The 19134-nt window shown below is 37.4% G+C and overlaps 1 protein-coding gene across 7 annotated transcripts in view; it reads right to left on the bottom strand.

The window, feature by feature from the left end:
• Positions 1-592: 592 nt before the first annotated feature.
• gria3a (glutamate receptor, ionotropic, AMPA 3a) overlaps positions 593-19134 on the bottom strand; it is a 78334-nt gene continuing 59792 nt past the window's right edge. For 2 of the 7 annotated variants that reach the window (XM_061055486.1, XM_061055490.1), the window contains exons 13-16: positions 11520-11767; positions 10684-10798; positions 3147-3395; positions 593-2032 (exon numbers count right to left, since the gene is read on the bottom strand). In XM_061055486.1, the coding sequence (XP_060911469.1) occupies positions 3150-3395; positions 10684-10798; positions 11520-11767 (609 nt within the window). In that variant the 3' untranslated portion in view covers positions 593-2032; positions 3147-3149. Of the gene's footprint in view, positions 2033-3146; positions 3396-4513; positions 4701-10683; positions 10799-11519; positions 11768-19134 lie in introns of those variants that run through there. The other 5 variants (XM_061055487.1, XM_061055488.1, XR_009675793.1 and 2 more) reach the window with 4 other exon arrangements.

Raw genomic sequence — 19134 nt, 5'->3', positions numbered from 1 at the left:
ACTTGCAAATGAACTTCAGACTCGTGGTCTGGAAACTTGTTGGTTTAAATAAAAATAGATCAATTAAAAGTTCACGCCATCAGTACCTCCCTCAGAATCGTCCGATCAAAACAACTCTTCTAGTCTTTATTTGAAACAGTGTGACTGAGAAATCACTTACTCCCCTTATAAATAAAAACCCCTTCAGTTTTATATCAGGGCTCAGCTAGAGTCATCAGAATTGACTTTTAATAATGGATGTAAATGCTTTTAAAGTATGGTAACTCAGATATTCAGCAATTCCAGGAACGTTAGAAGTAAATGCCACAGATGTATAAAATAAAAGTCTTAGAATAAGCTAAAATAAAATGTGCTAAAATGTCCAGTTTTGTTCATCTACAAGTAGTTTAAGTTTTTGGGATACATTTTTGAGCATTCAATCTTTCCTGGTACATTTAGGCTCCATACTTAGGGAAATATGTTGTTGATTAATCTAACAGTAATCTTCAGTGAAGTGTTAAGATCTTTATCAGTAGAAACTTTACAACGTTCACATTGACAGTTTGGATATTTTTTTTTTTACTAAATGCAAAATCAGAGGTAGTCCAAAAGGTTCATATAAACCTGCTTTTATTAAGGAAATGTAATAAAATCCTTTGTACACGACCTCTCCACAGAGGTTCATTGTGTCCATACATGCAACTCATGGTTGAGGTACCTTTACAAATGATTTGGAAAAATTTAAACCAAACTGGCTCAGAAGTGGTTATTGGACGCTAACTAAACCAGGGTCCATTTCGAGTTGCAGTTTGGTCGTACTACCACCAAATTCACATGCACTTTATCCAGGGGGAATCAAATGAGAACGTCTGATATACTAAACAAATGTAGGCGTACATAGTTTGTAGCGTTGGTAGGTTTTTCCCTCAGTTTATAAAAAATTCACTTATGCAAACAGACAAAATGTTTCATTTGTAGCTCTCCTTCCTCAATGTACAATTCACCGGCTCACCTTCTGCATGATGCATAGACACAGAAAGCTCATCACAACCAAAGAAGCCATGGTGTGTTATCGTTTACCAAAAATGTTGAGATTCACAGCTGCAGATACTGCATTTACATGAGAACAGCTTCTATGTGTGTACAAAGTGTAAACCATAAGCGCAGTTAAATGTGATGAAACAGAAAAAGGGGGGTCACTCTCTAAGGATTTATAATGCTTTTGATTGCAACAGTATAGCACTAAGTGATTAAAAGCAGATTTCAATTCATTAAAAAATGGTCTTTCATTTCAAAGTAGTGGCAGTTGAAACAAATGCACTTGGTTGATTTGAAACAAAAGCACCTAAATGAAAACAGAGTCAGTTGCACATGATGTCCAACAGGCTTTAAAATAACACCACCTAGTTTCATATTATTATTCTCTGAGTAAAAGTTGGGGTACAATGTTGTTCTTTTAATCGTTGCTTAAAACTATTATTGATGCTTTTTCCTAAATATTATGAAACTGAAAATAGTCTTATATTAAAACAAGAAAATGACTTTACTTCACTAAATATAACATTTATCCAACTTAAGATTTCACCACAAAAATATGTCTGTAAAGGATTCAAATGACTTCATAATAAGTATTCAAGGATGGTTTGATTGCAAATCATGGCTTTTTTTTCTTCTCCACAATAGGAAACAACTGAAATTACAACAGTTCATCTAATCGTCATTTGAAGCGTTGCCCTCGTCCCGTGGATTATTTTTCAAATTTTCAAGTTATTAAATTTTTATTTGCATTGCCATGACGGCGAAAATGCTCCTTAAGGCACTACAAGAGGCAAATCTCATGTTTCCAGAAGCAAAAGTCCTGTTGCGTCATTGTCCTCTGTTAGTGTGACGGGCCTCACAGCCCAGAATGAGCACTTGTTGACTTGTAGGCTTGAGTCCAAGCAGATGACAAAGAGGGCTGTCGCCTCCAGGATGACAGCCTCGGGGTGTCGGGGTCACACAGAGTGGCTGTTTCCTTCCAGAAACTCCAGTGGGAATCAACACATCTTTACTCCTGCAAGGCCAGAGAATGAGGACGGGGAAAGAAAGGTTTAAGGTTTGTTCAACGCAGACGTTTAAGCTTCCCTGCTGCCATTGATAGTTAATAGATTTAAGTACTCCAGTTAATTGTTCTTGAGTTCAATTATTCCAGTTATCTTGACTTGTGAAAGTATAAGGCCATCAGAGTTGTTTCTCATGGACTTGATGTATAAAGTTCCAAAATCCTTAAACACTGGGTCAAATTAGCATTGACAAACATCAAAATGAGTGTGGATTGACTTTGGAACTATACTATACTTTACTACACTTTACTTTACTATATTATACTAAACGTCATCATAATACTGTTTTTATTATAATAAAAAGAAAAGAGCATGAAACTGCATTTTGCATGAAGACCTGTTAAAGACAAACAGAAGGGAATCTTGTTTTCCGTTAACTACATGCAAGAAAGTGTTTTCGAGATCAGTTTAGATCTGTCATATCATGAGCTCATTATTTCTAAAAATAAAAAAACCTTCAGTTGTATTTGCTTGAACCTGAGGTCCAAAAAAGTAGCAAGCACACTGTTATTTGTTTCTGCATATTTACCTCCAGGCAACCTCTGTGTTAAGAAATAAAGCGGAGGAAGTCCCCAAACTGAAGTTCATCAAGGGGCCACTTGGACAAAGTCAAATTCCATTTAGTCTATGTCACCTTAACTAAAATCAGTCTTGGCTGTGTTAGTTGTTGACTTTGTTTTTGGGGTATTTCTAATGCAAAATGTCTAACAAACACATCCTGCTGTGTTGTATACTTTATTTGTACAACCCGTCGAGGGAATCTTTCTCCATTTTTCCAGTGACTAAACATCTAGTAATACATAAAGTATTTGTTTGCACAAATTGGCAGATTTCTTGTGCTCTACTTTCTCACTTCTTAGCTTATATTGGGTCCAAAACACAACATGGAGAAGTCCAAAATGAAGAATTGGTAACATAGACACAGAAATTTAAAAAAGTGAACATATCTCATTTGATACCATTGAACCTTTAAGTTATTTAGATGAGCTGAATCCACTAAATCCCTGAATGATGTGTCACTGTGTTTTAAGTTAGAAAGTATGGAATCAACAATGAAACACGTACCCTCTAGATTTTCACACTCTCTGTCCCGTACACGTTGTAGCCTTCACGATACGTTGCAAAGTTCTGGGCGTTTGCTGGAGGGGCTGGCTTAAAGTTTTGGGAATTCTTTGCCAGCTTCAGTCTTTTGGTTTCTTGCCGTGACTTATAGCAGAACTCTATCAAAGCCACAGTCATAGCCAGGCCGAGCCCTCCGACTAGAATATAGAAGACTCCTGCCACGTTGCTCAGACTTAGTGCACTTGTCTTGTCCTGGGGGAGGTAGAGACCACCGTTAAGACTTCTTGAACTGGCAGAATGAAGCTGACATCTAAGACCATATATACACCCACACAAACAGATCCTATATGAACATCCTGCTTCACTATGACTACACTGTAACTCTGAGAAGGCTGCTGACTGTCTACTAAACCCCATGAGATATACTGTAGGTGTCTAAAGTAGCCTATAAGAGTAATATTAGAACAAGCTAAATGTGTCTGATTCCCCCTCTCAGGTCATTTCTACTCTAAAGAAGTATGAAGGTGAATGTAGAGAGACATTCTATCTGTTCTGCTTTGTGGTCTCTTTACGAGACTACCTCTAGCGGAAGGCGGTCATGGTCGTACAGGTCTACAGATTAAATCCCTGGATTCTAACTCAAAGCTTCTCAACTTCAATACATTTGCATTTATACATTCAAAGTGGCAAGCTGTGGAAGGTGAATTGAACCATTTTGCTGCTATTAAAAGCCAAACGTTGGTATTGAAATTAATTTACGAGTTTGACCATTTGTAAATCTATGCCTGGGGAGACTTTGTCTTCCTAAAGGCAGTAAACTTAAGTTTTTATTTCTTAAAAAGTAAAGTTAACTGGCTTATTTACATAGAGCTTAAAATATGTTCCTTACTGTGACAATCAAACAAAGAGGCCTGACTGTGACATATTATTTGCACAAGTTGTGCTCTGGTGGTATTTAAAGGTCATTTTGGACTGTCAGAACACAGATGCCTTTGGAAATGAACTAGCGGGTTGTCTTGCAGTTAAAAAGGCACCTTGTGTACACAAATAATGAACACCAATAAACTACATTTCAATAAAGGTTTGGACCAAGAAAATAGCAGTATAATGATTTCAATTCAATGGTTCAACTTTCATATTTTTATGGCATGACTAAAAAATGTGTAATCATGCTGAAATTTAATAATCTGGTATTGTCTGCATACAATGAAATAATGTCAATGCGATGAATTATGATCACAGTGTAAATGGATTACAGCTATGTGTCAAGTGGATCTTTTTTTTTTTTTAACGTCTTTCACATGTTACTGTGAGGGAAGACATTTAGATATATGTCATGTTGGGGAGAAAATGTGTTTTTTTTTTTTTTTTTAATGTTTGCATATGAACAGTTGGTCAAAATGCATTTTGGAATCAGTATAAAAAGACCTGCAGCGACTGACCTTACTTCCAGAGTCCTTGGTTCCACATTCACCCTTATCGTACCACCATTTGTTTTTCAGCTTGTCTAAGATGCCTTGTTCACTGAGTTTCAATACTGCAAGGTTTACAGGAGTTCTTCACGTGGGAAATAACATAAATAACATTTTATTATGTTATTTTATGTTATTCAACTTTTTAAAAACTACTTTGTACTGTGCAAAGCGATAGAGTAGGGTCCTGGCCAACACATCACATATAGCAGGCAACACTACAGTATGTATAAATGTGTATATAAATATATGACCTTTCATAATCCATGACTACCCTAGCATGCCAGACCCCACCTATATCGCTTTGAGTAATCGGCACACACTGATCACAAGAAGAGAAAAGATTTGAACTTGCAGAATAAAGCAGCTGCTGCATAGCTTTGCAGAATGAAAGAAAACAGAGGCAGGTATTGCTGAGGGCACTCGTTTTTTGTTGTTGTTGTTTTGCTATGGGCAGCCTTTTAGATGTTAAGCAAGGTGGATCTAACAGGAACCCTTTCTTGACTAAAAGACAAAACACAGCAGTCCAATTTTATTATCAGCTATAAGAGGATAATGTCTTGCAAAATCAGCCCAAGTGTTCACCTGTGATCCCCACATTGAGAACTTCACCAATCAGGAGAGCAAAATGCAAATATCCATATTTAGGGGGGTTTCTAAATGATAACCAGTCAAACCAGGTCAATCAAATCCAGATATTAGAGGCTATAAAGACAGATTTTAATGGTTTGGGTTTTTTGTTTTGCAAGACATTACACTTGATTTCCTTGACTGATAGATTTCCAGGCTTATTTCCTTTCAGAAAACATCATATAAACAGTTTGTAATCCAACATGATCAAATATATTGTATTCACCACTGTGTTCTTTGTATGTCAAATAGAATACAAATCAAGTTATCTGTTTATCAAAACGTGTAGAAACAAACATAAAGCAGTCATGCATGATGACATATGGATGATCTGAAGTCCTGTTCAGCACTCAGAGTAGTTAGAAAGGCAGAGTTATGATGGGAAAGGCAAATCACTGTTTTCTTACATGAACTGAAGATTGTAACACTTGATGCTCTTTCTTCTTATAATCCATTAAAGAGACAAAATGATGATGAATTGCAAGAAAAAAGCTCAATGGTGGGATGTTTGCATCTATTCAGGAGCTGCAGCGAGAAATCCAAGGACTTTGTATGAGCTATGTTTTTAAAGTAAGAGTTATTTATCACAACAACACATCAACATTAAGCTTCATTAACTGATTCAGTGTTGATTTTACATTTAAATTGCTTTTTCTTTCTCATTTAAAAACTTTTATTACATGACACGGATTTATGATTATTACATTAACATCATATCTAACCTGCTTCACAACAACATGATCTGTTCTAATCACCCTCTATGTCCTCTCATTGTAAATGATAAATCAACATGTGCTGTGGATCAGATTAAGACCTCACACACACACCACCAGGTGGTGGCCATGGTCTTTTTAACGTTTTTTATCAAGAGCACTGTCCACACTCACAGTTTGGACAGACTTAGATATCTATTTTACATTTTCTTCTCAGGAATTATCACCAGGGGCTCTGATGGAGCAGTGGTTAGTGCACACGCCTCATGTACGGAGACTTTAAATCTCCAAGCAGGCATCCCAGGTTTGAATCCGACCTGTGGCTCATTTCCTGCATGTCATTCCCCACTCTCTCTCCCTGATTTCTGACACTGTCCACTGACCTATCTCGAAATAAAGGCATAAAAAGCCCAAAAACGACATATAAGAAAAAATAAAAATAAATAATAACCAGAATAGAATCCAAATAGACTGAAATTCTACAACTTAAAAAGGGCACCTATAAGCAGGAAGGACTTGCTTTGCAGTACACTAAAAACTTCTGCTCTTTGAAAGTAATTTAGGGTTAATTCATCCACATAAATGATTAGCCGTCATAAAAAAATAAACATACATTGCTTAATTACTGTTTTAAAAGGTTTTTTAAACCCTCCATTCTTCAACTACACAGAAGGTGAAAATGTAGCTTTAGGCCTATTTGGTATATTGTATAAGCAGCAGTCTGTAGTTTTCATAGATTGGGAAAACGCCTAGCACACATCTATTGGACGATAGAAATAAATAAAATTAAATATATATTTAAAAGGCATTTCTCTTTTCACCCTTGTTGTCATCATTACTCATAGGCCTACATACATTTTAGCTTTACAACATTTACTTGTCATTGCTTATTATTCATATGCTTATATGAACCCTTTCTGATCTTGAATCTTTTATAGGGACTAATTCAATGCCTTAACCTTCAAAATGTTAAAAGTAATATCTACATTTCCTGTCAAGATCACAAGCATTAAGGAAATAAAAACATTTGCTGTATGACAATAAACTTACTAAGGTCATTAGAAAATAATAATAAAGACATAAAACAAGTAAAACAGCATCAAGAAATCAGCCCACTGAACACAATAACTGAGCTCAGGGCTCCTCACTGCTCTGGTCACTGTCCGATTGAAAAGATTAGTGATTTTGGATCGAGTTTAACAATCAGATATGTCTTTTTCTTCAGAAAGCAAATGTATGTTTTATGATACAAAGTGCCTTGATTCTCTCAAGGACTAAAACGGGCACATGTGAATAGATTAAACAACATTCACCAGCTCTTATGACAAAATACGTTTGCTCTTGAATGTAAATATAAGCAAGCACATTTCATTGCATGCGTGTGGACACAGGTGCTTTAGTTATTGGGGTTTCCTGGGGAACTAAAAAGGGACAGCAGGCTAAGATACACATTTGGTCTCCCATTAAAAGAACAACTAATTTAATCTCTATAATATAGGTCCATAGACCAACGAGAGGCACACCCTCGCACACATACACACAGTTGCGTGTGTGTGGACATGGTGGCTTTGGTTATTGTGGTTTTCCTGGGCGAGGAAAAGAAGGAACAGCAGACGGATATACAAGCAGTTAATAAACCACTCAACAGATGAGGCTGTAGATCTGAGAGAGAAAAAGGTGAAAAATGTAGTTACAAAAGTGTTCAATTTCAAGACAATGTAAAATGCTATAGGCTGAATGGGATACTTTTTTTAGCAGAAGAATCTGTTGAATAGGGTTATGAACACAGGAGCAGATTTCAAAAGCGCCAGTTTTTAAAAAGTTTGCCTGAGAAATATCAGGTTTTAATAAACATTGTATCAGAGGGGATGTCTTTAGGCCATCCTGTTGCTTGGAAGCTTTTTATACTAAGCTATTTATTCCTTTTGCTTAAAAATATGAATTGAATTGTTCTTCCTACAGTTTGAGGTTAAAATCTCATGTGTGCAGTGTGCAGTGAACATTTTTGGGCCACTGAGCAAAGTGTTGTAAACAAATGTGTTTACAGAAATGTTAAAGCTGCGTTTCACTCCAGCAATGTAAGAATCAAACATTCCTAAATGCACGCTCATTGTAAAACTTTGAAGCTGTCTGCATTTTTTTTTAAACACAACCTTTGGCCTGTTGCATCAGCTACGAATAAGTTCTGCCCTGAGTTTGGTTGTAGTAAGAAGTACGAGTATAAGTAGAAGGAGTAGAGTGAATAATTATAGGTTGTGTTTGCTTTGTGTACCAGTCACTGTAATTATGACTCATGCTACATTAGAACTTTAAATTCAGGGTACACCAATCCAACCCTCTGATTAAGCACAGGCGGGATGGACAGAATATCATTAACAACTTTTCAATCTATGAAATGTAATACAACATCGAGCGCTATAAGTCTCATGTTTGTGCAGTTTAATTGATCATGTTCAGTTTCTATTGAGGCTGTGCTGGAAAGGTATAAATTCACCTGTATAGTAACTTGTATTGTACTTATTCCTAGGACTACTTCACAAAGATAACATTTATTGCTGTTTTGTATCTCATACATTGTACAGGTGTTTCTAATATAGTGTCCGCCCCCTGATGGTTTTCCAGGGTGAAAGGTTTGATTTAAGTTCTGCTCTTTCTGAATAAAGTCACATCAGAACTGTACCCTTCAGTCTGTCTGCAAAACAGGAAACAAGCGCCTTAAAACATTCATGAGCACACAAACCAACTCACACGACAAACACATGCACAAATCTGACTCTCATGGGCAAATCAAGGCATACGACCCATACTGCATGATGTCAAATAAACATCACACAGTATGAAATGTAAAATACCCAGAAGGATGTCATAATCGAAAATCAACCATCTATGATAAATGAATAGTACCTGTAAACATTAGTAGACATGTTCTGTATGGAGTTTTGTTTGGTTTAAGTGAGCATGTCTGAAAATAAAAACATTAAATAATTGATTTCTAATATATTGATGTAAAATCTGAATTTGATTCCAGAGACCTATTGTTAAAATGTCATGTTTGAATGTCATATTTTTCTCAGTGGTAGTTACATACAATATATTTTCATGTCATTGTCAAATTACTCACATGTACATTTCTGAAAGTGAAATAAGGACATAGAAATGTGGCAGTCAGATGTGATAGACTTACACTGATTTTCTACTCTCTCTTTCTAACCCAGGGGTCGGGGCAAATTGCCAGCGAGAGAAGACATTTTCTTTGTGTTATCCCACTGGAAGTATCTATATCCTGCTCACTCAGGAATGGATGACTTGAGTCAATAACAGCAAAGTTTTGCCTTGTCTCTTCTCTCACAATGTGCCGAGTGTACTGTGGTCATGATGCAAGCTGAAGAGCAGAGGCAGAGATGGATCCACTATTAGGCTCTTTCTGCGCCCGCCCTGCTGTTCTCAAACACAAGATCAGGGGCCTCATTTATAGAGAAGATGCACAAGAGATTTGACGGAAGACAAACCCTGTTAGTGTCAACATTTTTTTTGACAAAGAGGAAAATCTCGTCTGCAGAGCTGACTTGTATGTGCACCTCTGGTGTGTGAGAAAATAAAAAAAACACAAACTTTATTATGCAACAAAGACTTATTTGAGTAAGCCGTTTGCTGCTTCGGCCTTACTTGATCTGTTTTGACCAGAAGTTACCGTTAGCTAATGTAAGCTTACTTTAAAAAAAAAAGTACACTCTGCTCTACACTTGCAACAGTAACACTATGTTTCAAAATGTAAAAAAACACCAAAGCTTCAAGCTTTAGTAACAAAATTAAAGAAGTAGTAAACACTATAGAAAGCTCAATGTACCATCTTCTTGTAGTTGCCACTTTTGTTCACTAGTGGCCACTGTTAAGCAAAAGTTATATATCCTGACTACAACATGTGAATGCATTCAGACTCACTCACCACCTTTATGCACACTAAGAAAGTATATATATATATATATGAAAAGAAAAGTGAGATTCAAATCAAATGCCCTTGTCAAAATGAGGCCCCTGTTCCTACCTTAGTCTCTAACAGGGTTTACCAGGTCAGGGTGGCCATGGATAGACTTTGACTGGCCTTGGATCAAGACCAACCAAAGGTGTCTGTCAGTCTTAACGCTTGATTTCAGTGAGAGGATGTTGGACAGAGAAGTTTGGACCGTTAGTTGTCAGTCTGTCATTAGAATTCTCACGTTTGCCTGCGATGCTTAGTCCCCTCAAGACAACGCTGTTCCCCGTGCCTGCCCTAACGCCCAGGCGGCAGATTGGAGAGTGCTTTCTAAGTTTATCTTTTAGATTGAATTTAGCCTTTCATCATTCTCACTATAAGCCTATATGAAGATAATAAGTGTACATTTTGGCATGTAGATACAAAAAACAAAGAAGAAATGCTCTGTCTTTCATAACTACAGACCAAAAACATATAAGTAACTACTTTAAATATTTGTCAACGTTTATTAGTCTTTTACCTGAGCTTCCAAAGTCCTACTCCTGCATTTTTCATACATAGCTGGGCTTTTTTTCCTCCTCCATTAGCCAAGTAAAGGGTTCCCAGTTGATCACATTTGCACACTAAATAATTTACTGTATTAATGCATTAATTATCTGAAGATATTCAGGCCCAAAAGGTTCATTCAGTGAGGACAGCCTTGCCGATTACTCTGTTCTAGGATACCCGACTTTGGTGACATTGAGGCTGACCTTAGAGTCACCTCCCCCGCTGCCGCACTCTCCCTTGTCGTACCACCATTTGTTTTTCAATTTGTCCAAGAGGCCTTGCTCATTCAGTTTTAACACTGCCAGGTTAACAGCATTTCTTGAAACGATAAAACATAACTTGTAAGAAAATGAACAGGTCCGTGAGAAATCTAATATAGAATATTAGTAAAGAATAGTGATTAATATCAATGGTTCATAGGGGGAGCACGGGAGGGACAAATTGGTAAAGAATTTCACTGGTGTGGAAGGGTAAGAAGCATCTTTACAGCAAAGAAAATGTTATAAATATTAGAGAGGTGGCATGGAAGGTTACATTGCTTGTAACTGAAGTGTGCGGGATGGGGACATTCTGTCATTGCTGAACTAGAAATAAGAACATCCAGCATGCAGCTTAACATTCATCACAACTGACAGAGTAGCATTAGAACTAGCAAAAAAAGACAAATTTCAGTGTCGAGTTAGAAGCAATGCAAAAGAAGGCACCACGGAAACAAGGAGGGGGAAGAGATTGAAAGGAAAAGAGCAAAACAAACAAGGAGGGGGAGGGTGAGAGTGCACATCAACATTCAAATGATTTACTGAGAGTGATTTATACCAATAAAAACCTTAAGAGAAAGAAGAAAGTAACAGAGACACACACCACATACATCGGACACAACAGAAAATGGCTGAACGTGTTGATTCAATTTAAATACTGTTGACTTAGTGATACATTTGGAAAAAAAAGAATTAACGAAAATGAAAATTGCAAAAGGAGACATCAGGGTAGGTGGAATACTATAACAACATTGAGGATATTGTTATAATATCCCACCCACCTTAATGCAGAGCCTTTCGGTGTGGCCACACCATAACCCTTAGAGTCGAGGTTCCCGCCCACTTTCATGGTGTCACAGGGCTTCCGCTGCTCTATGTACTCGTTCATAGTGGATTCGAGAAGAAAGGCGAACTTTCCCTTCGACTTTCGTACCCGGGAAACCCCGTCAGGTGTTGTCTTGGCAAACACTGAGGGCTCAGCGGATTTCATGTATGACCACATTTTCTCATAAACTGCTATTTTGGAGCGCTGCAAAGAAAAGACGGAAGCAGATTAGTGATGCAAACATCAAATATCAAACATTCAATGTGAGCTGCTGTGGGTCTGAGGAAAAGGAAACGTTTGCCATTCTGGGAAATATGCTCAGTTGCTCACTTAGATGAGAAGATGGATATCACTCACATGTCAGTGTGGAGCTACAGGTAGCCGGATTATGTTAGGGTTAGGGACCGTTTGAAAATAAAGAAGGGAAGGTGAAACAAATCTGATATTTAATGTTTTGCAGGCGTGTACAACAGCTATGTCTTTGGACTACCTCCTTGAGTTACGTATTAACTGTACTCTTAATCTCATGGAATAATTACAGATACAAAATACATGGCAGGGATCAAAACAAGTTAAAAGGGAAAGTGTTCCCAGAAAAAAAATGTCCTTCCTCAGCTACCATTAAACATCTGTTTTCATACAGTCCCTTGCTGTAACGATTTTAAGCAGCAAATCTGGTTGAGTCCAAAGCTGAAAAACACCTTCACCTTTAAAGACATTGTTAGTAACACAAATATCTTATCTGTTGAATTTGCACACAAACAAATGTAGTCCTCTTGCTAAAATAACATTATCTAGCTAGATGCTCCACACTTAATCCACAGACAGAGTGGTGTCAATCTTCTCATTTTACCAAAAGCAAGAGAAAGAATTTGCGTATTTTACAAAATGGAAAACTCTTCCTTTAAAGCAACTCAATTATCTGCACTTCCTGCTACGTCCTGATCTGTGACTTCACATTGACGTCACGGCTCGGGGCGTGGTCAGGGGGAAAATATGCTTAAACATTTTGACACACTTTTAGTCCAGTTGTAAAACATGGTGGATTGACCCTTTACATGTCCACAGTGAAGCAGAGGTAAGTGGGCTCAATGCCAGCAGCCTGAAGTCTGACAATCTGGCAGCTCAGCAGAAGCAAAATGCAGGTCATGTTTTGTATCAACATGAACAGTCAGAAGTGACCTCGTCTCTCCGTCAGATTGTGCTCCTACCAGCAGGTCGCAGCTGGAGTCACAAACGTTATGTTTCCATTTATATTTAAATCAAATCAGTCCTTTCAAAGAAAACATGTTATCACTCCTTTGACTTCTGTGCTTTGACTGTGCTGGCCTGCTGTGCAGCTTGAAATAAAGTGTGTAGTGACTGAAGACACAAACACATATTTACAACAAAGCGCTCTCTGTAAAAGTGAAAGACTGAGATGGAGCTAGAAGCACACATGAGTATGACACTCCAGGACCTGTGTGTCATATTAAGTGTCTTACATCAATTGAAACAGCTTTTATAGTAGCTACTTCTTTTACAACAGTGACCTTGTGTCAAGCAATCCTCTTTCTAATGTTATAAAGATGTAAGTATTAACAGGTTGTGTCAGGGCATAGTTGAGTCAGTAGTTCTTTATGATTTTGTATTTTTGCACATCTTCAATACAAAGTTAATTGTGATATTTAGGTTTTGGTTATAGTAATTTCTTATATAATAAAATCTATGATAATTGTTTTAGCTCATTTTTCAACAAATTGGGACACAATTGGTCTAGCAGATTTATGTGTCAAACTATACAGAAAACACACATAATCAAAGTGCACACTGTTAAAGTTGAGAGATTCCTTAGTATCTTAATGTTATTTCTTTAATTTGACATTCTTAATTGGCATAAACAATCCATTTAAATTTGGAGAACTACAGCACTTTTTCTTTTAAAGTGTGTAGCGCTCCCTGTGTAATGGCACGTTTGACCTGCTTCTTCCCAGACTGACGGCTTCACCTCTGTGGCCCGGTCAGCTGCCAGCTGGAGCGGCTACAGACATGCAGAGCTCAGCCCTGCTCTGACACTCAGTACGCTGCTAAAAATGGCCAGAGAGAGGCTGATCGCCGGCCACTGGGGAGAGTGAGTACACAGCTGTCTACAAAAGAGGGGAGGAATAGAGAGGCTGATGTAAACTGGGCTAATTTGACCTTCTGCTGGGAGGGAGATGCGCCTTAGGAAGGAAACTTTGGGTTGAAACTTTCCTCGTTTCTGCCTTCCTTTAATTTCATGGTTTTTTTTGTCAGAGGTTCTCACAGGTTCATTACAGCTCAAACAGGACAAACATTTGACATCAACTTGAAACCTAGCCATGTTGAAAGTTTTCTGGAGAAATCAGGTAATGTATTTGACTTTTATACGATTAAGTTAATTTGATTATTTATCGATTTTTCCCACACATTTCTAACATTAAGTCAGGTAACATTATCAAACGAATGTGAATTTAAAATTAATTCCTTTTTTTAAATGATGCCAGTTGGTATTGTTTTATATATAGCATGTTTAACGATTTGAGTCACTGTATTTAAGAAGGAGTTGGATTAATGTTATGCTTCATTATTGTATTTGTTGTAGAAGAAAAGGGCATGCATGACCAGTTTGATCCGGATTGTGTTCAGTGGTTGTGTGAGTCAGTCCCACATCACATCTGGTTGGAGAACATAAAGGCAAACATCAAAGTGAACTGACAAACTATGTCAGATCTGCGGTGTGTACGTCAGTGTTGTATAAATAATTCAGCGGATATGTAATGGATTGTGGGCTCAGGCTGGTAAGTGAATCATTCTTGACATATGCAAGATTTCAGTCCAGTTGAGTGTTCATGTAAACACTGTTAACATGACAATAACAGCTGATGACAGGCCTGACCGTAGTGTGAAAGCAGCGATTCGATGTTGGGTAACAGAAAGACACATGCTTGTCTGGACTGGGCTTATCTCGAGCTAGCCCGCTCTGTCAAAGTCTTAATTCTTACTCCGGCAGCCGAGTTAACAAAGAGAGAGCGACCAATAAATTACTTTGAATGAATGACTTGAGGAACAACACCCATCTTTATCATTTGGTCTGTGAGTAATTTGGGTTTACTGCCTCTCATCTATCCTGGAAATAAACTGGTCTAGACTCAAATTCTTCAAGCTACCAGTTCATCTGTCAGCTTCAGACTGAAAGGCTGAGAGTGATTCACGTCCCTCTGTGCACGTCTGTCATCCTGAAGCCGAGCTGACAGGCTCAACAAAGCATGTGCAAGCTTTCCGCCGCTGTTTTATTTTTATCTGCAAACAAATCTTAGTTACGTGCATCATGAAGTTTGTAATTAAAAGTCATTCATGGTATGTTAAAGATCAGGGGAAACGAATTAATAAGGGAGCTATATATTAGCACGGCTCGTTTGTTGCAGCTGTAATTAAAGTGAAAGTCATCCCTACACACTTTTTAATTAAAGCCAAAAAATACAGCTTTTGTCTTCCTACTTCTTACATGTGCTCTGTTTTACAACTTTTGCATTCTGATCCTTTATCTCTGAATAAACACTGTAAGTAATAATAGAGAGTAGTTATCTTTAGCAGATTGTAGAAAGTAACTCAGGAGAAAGCAAAAAGTCATAGATTTATTTTAACTACAAGCAGGTGAAGCGAGCTTAGGAAAAAATAATTCATATTGTGTTTAAAACATGAAAATAAAGACATTTATTTTGAAATTAAAGCATTATTTTCTTTACTTTCTCCCAGAGTTTGTTTTAAAGATCAACACAATATCACACAATGTATATCATGTCTGTAAGCTAAGTTTGATGTCACAGCCAGTGGTTGTTAGCCTAGCTTAGCATAAAGGCTGGAAGTCGTTCCCTCCATATACATCTTTCTGTCCCCCTCCCCGCTCAATATCTCCCTTCCTTATTCCATCCCTCTGTCGACCTCTACCTACCTATCTATCCATCAACTCCCTCTACCCCCTACACCTCTTGTCCTCCCTCCCAATCTCTTTAAAAGAATAACAAGTTAACTCTGATTATCTGTAGACATCTAGTGCTCATCTTTCAGTTTGATGACCAATGATGTCATGTCTGAGTTCATCATGAAGGACCGTGGCTCCAAAAGGGTTCCAGTTGATGTGTCAATAATGTCAGTGTGTGTCCACTGTTTTATGTTTGTGAATCTGTCATAAAGTGGGACAGCAAGGCCACAGAGGGGAGGTTAGAACCCAAAAGAGAGGTTTAATCGATGGTAAATGTTTTCTATTGGTTGTTTTTTTAATGGTGAATGGTACAGTGCAGATTTTGTTGTACATTTTTTTGTATTGACATTTTCCACTTGTACAGTTTTTTATTGTAATGTGACAGTTCAAATGCTCAGAGCACATTCAATGTTTTATTTATCTTAATTTGTGAATTGTCTCATTTTTAACAGTAACAATTTAACCATGAATACATGATTATATATTAACATAATTGATAGGACGTCTTCATGGAGACGTCTTTCAACAACTTTTCCAAATTTCACTTTTTTCAACCATTTTCTGATCTAAAATCTACCCATTACTAGAACTTGCTTTTTAATGGAGACATTTTTTTAATTCCACTTTTTAAAAAATCATCTTTTTTACATGTCAAGCAAAAGAAACTGATAAGATCTGTCATATAGTTCAGTAAGTTTTAGATGTTCTTGTGGGCATATTCGATATCTATGCAAAAGGACTCACCAGCTGTTTGCCCTTCTCCTAAAGTCTATATAAACTAAACTAAACTAAATTAAGCTTACTATCTCATTGTCCTCTCTGATCTTACTGTCAGAAAGTTAATGAGCATTTTTCCTTAACTCTAAAGTTTCACATGGTCTGAATGAACATATTATAAACAGATGATCTAGCTGAGGATACAAATTATAAAGCTCAAATGTATTTAATAAAGCACCAAGAAAGAAGACTCATATATCATTTGCATTGAGGGGGCTGTATGATCTGCATTAAAAAGATCACTTTACAGCTCTGATTAATCATTAGCTTTGAATCATCACATTTCAACAACCCCTGCTCCTCTGCACAGATATTTCGAGTTTGACGAAGAAAGGCAGAATATGTGTCACTCAGGATGAAGTGACTACAGGCCTGTCAATTATCTCCTCAGGAGCACCTTTGACTAATCACATCCTGCCAACAGTGAGGATTAGCACATCCGCAGCTGCTTATGGAGCCGCTTTAATGTAATGATTCATCAGGAAGCCCCAAAAAAGTAATTTAATAAAGTGGGTGAAAAGACATGTCAAAGAAGTATTTTAAGGTTGTCTACATGTGCTTGCAGATGTCTGCTTTGTTTACTTCAACCTCTGCTTACGTTCAACAGGAAGCTAACATCGTTATTTGTGACAAAGGCGGTGAAACTTAAACACAACACAGCTCCAACAAACCTTAATAATGAATATTCTGTCTGTCCCTGTAGTCATGACAACTACAGATATGTTATGATTTTTTCAGACTCTATACTGATGTGGAGACACATACCCATTAGCTGATAGAAGGTTTCCCTCCAAAGCCAGTGTGGATAAATTAAGTCTACTCTTATTATCAGTGTTTAAACAGCTAATCCGACTGAATGTGTTTATGTGAAATGATTATTATCTTTATTGTTTGGCCTGGCTCTGTACACTGAAAGAGTCCTAGTCTCAAAACAGAATTATCGTTTAAGTGAAGAAGAAACAAGTACAATTCAGGGGGTAGTATCAGCTGCATTTTGGATTTTTTTTTTGCATTTCCTGGCAGCTAGAAGCAACACTGCCCTTTACACATCATTAAACAATAGCAAAGGAGTAAAATACATAAGGAATATTAGACTAATGTTAAATGTTCATCTATCCCATGGATGTCTTTTTAATTAAAATCGGTGTTTGAAGCAAGTTTAAAATGATATATACAATGAATTCTACTGCACTCTCGTCCTTTTCAACACATTTTGCCCTTCATTGGATTATTCCTCTGGTGAAAATTAAGTCTTTCCTGAAGAGCCACATTTTTCAGAAGTAAAGTTTGAAAGCATTGCAGTGCAGGAGACAGTGAGTTACAGATGACCTCCTCCACACTAATCATGGTGATTGCTCCATTTCAATGCTTTTAGACCTCAGTGGTGCTTGACATAGCAGACCAGGCTGTTCTGCTTGAACGCCTCCATAAACGATTCTGGTCACAGAAACATTACATGTCTCCACTCGGTCACATCCCGGCAAAATCGTTCCTCTCCCCTATTAACCACAGTCAGAAAATCTTTCATCCTACAGGCAAAAACATTAGCAAGATGTTTCTCTCCTGTTTTGTTTTCTGCCTTTCGTCCTGCGAGATATGCCAAGAAACAGTGAGGGTTAAACAGAGCAAATAACCGAAGCCAGCAGACAGAAACACGCTGTTCTCTCCTCACTGTATTGTGAACACAAATCTGCCGGTAAATCTCAGAAGAGTATGTAAAAATTGTATGATGGGATTTTGTAATTCCCTGTGGACTGAGGCGGATTCTGAACCGACACACTGTGCTCGGGGCTACAGTAAGTGAGTCCAGAGTTTGTATTTATTAAATGTCTCAGACTCACTCAGGGCAATCACACCAAGAGGCGGACTCGCACTAAAAATAGACACAGCTCAGAGCAGGACGCTGGATGTGAATGACATTTCCATTTTCCCGAGAAATAGGACGTCGTCTTATGATTTCAGTTCTGCGACGGAAGCCCACAAATTGGAATTATAATGACATCTTGTAGCCCCACTTGAAAGTTGTTTTGTTTTACAAAAGTTACAGACACATAGACAAATAAGCCCGATAATCATACTGGACTGTCATTTCACATCATTCATTATAGAACTCAAAGACGTGGGCAGCAAAACGACATCGACCACATTTGATGCAGAATTTGAAAAATGTAAGTACACGCCTCAAAATGATTTACTTTATTTAAAAAAACTTTTACTTTTTTTCACCTTCTTTTAAGATGGCTAACTCTAACTCACACAAAACTGTTACTGTTTTAATGAGTAGTCATAATAAAACATTTATACTCTGTGTGACCTTGATGAGAAAATATGCAGCATTGCTTTGGCAGCACTTTAGTTTTACAAAGATAAAAAAACAATCTGCATATTAGCGGAGGCACAGAGAGGCTAATCAGAGTTTAGTCATGGCTACTGGTTTTTGGATGACGGAAGAGAATAATTGTTGAGGTTCAAAAGCTGTATTATTATTTCTGTTGACAGAAAGTGTTGAACATTTTTGGTTTTGATGGTAAGAGTGGAAGTTAATCTTTTGGACAAAATGGATAAGAGCTGATAACAGACTTCATAATGTTTAAAAGGTTAGTTTAGTTTTGTGGGACTTGCAAAAGAGGTTATAATCTGCTCTGAAAAGCTCGTCTCAGATATCCATCACAAACATCTTTTAAATCCCTTTACAAACAAATGCATTCCATCGTCTTTTAGCTGTTAAGTCCTTTAGTGATATTTAATTTATTTTATTAAAACACTTCACATCTCTGTTTAATGAAACACTGAATTAATCCAGTGATTTTGA

Source organism: Labrus mixtus, chromosome 14 (assembly GCF_963584025.1).
Source record: "Labrus mixtus chromosome 14, fLabMix1.1, whole genome shotgun sequence".
Lineage (NCBI taxonomy): Eukaryota > Metazoa > Chordata > Actinopteri > Labriformes > Labridae > Labrus > Labrus mixtus.
The sequence above is the reverse complement of the archived record's forward strand: the minus strand, read 5'-3'. Positions and strand labels throughout refer to the sequence as shown.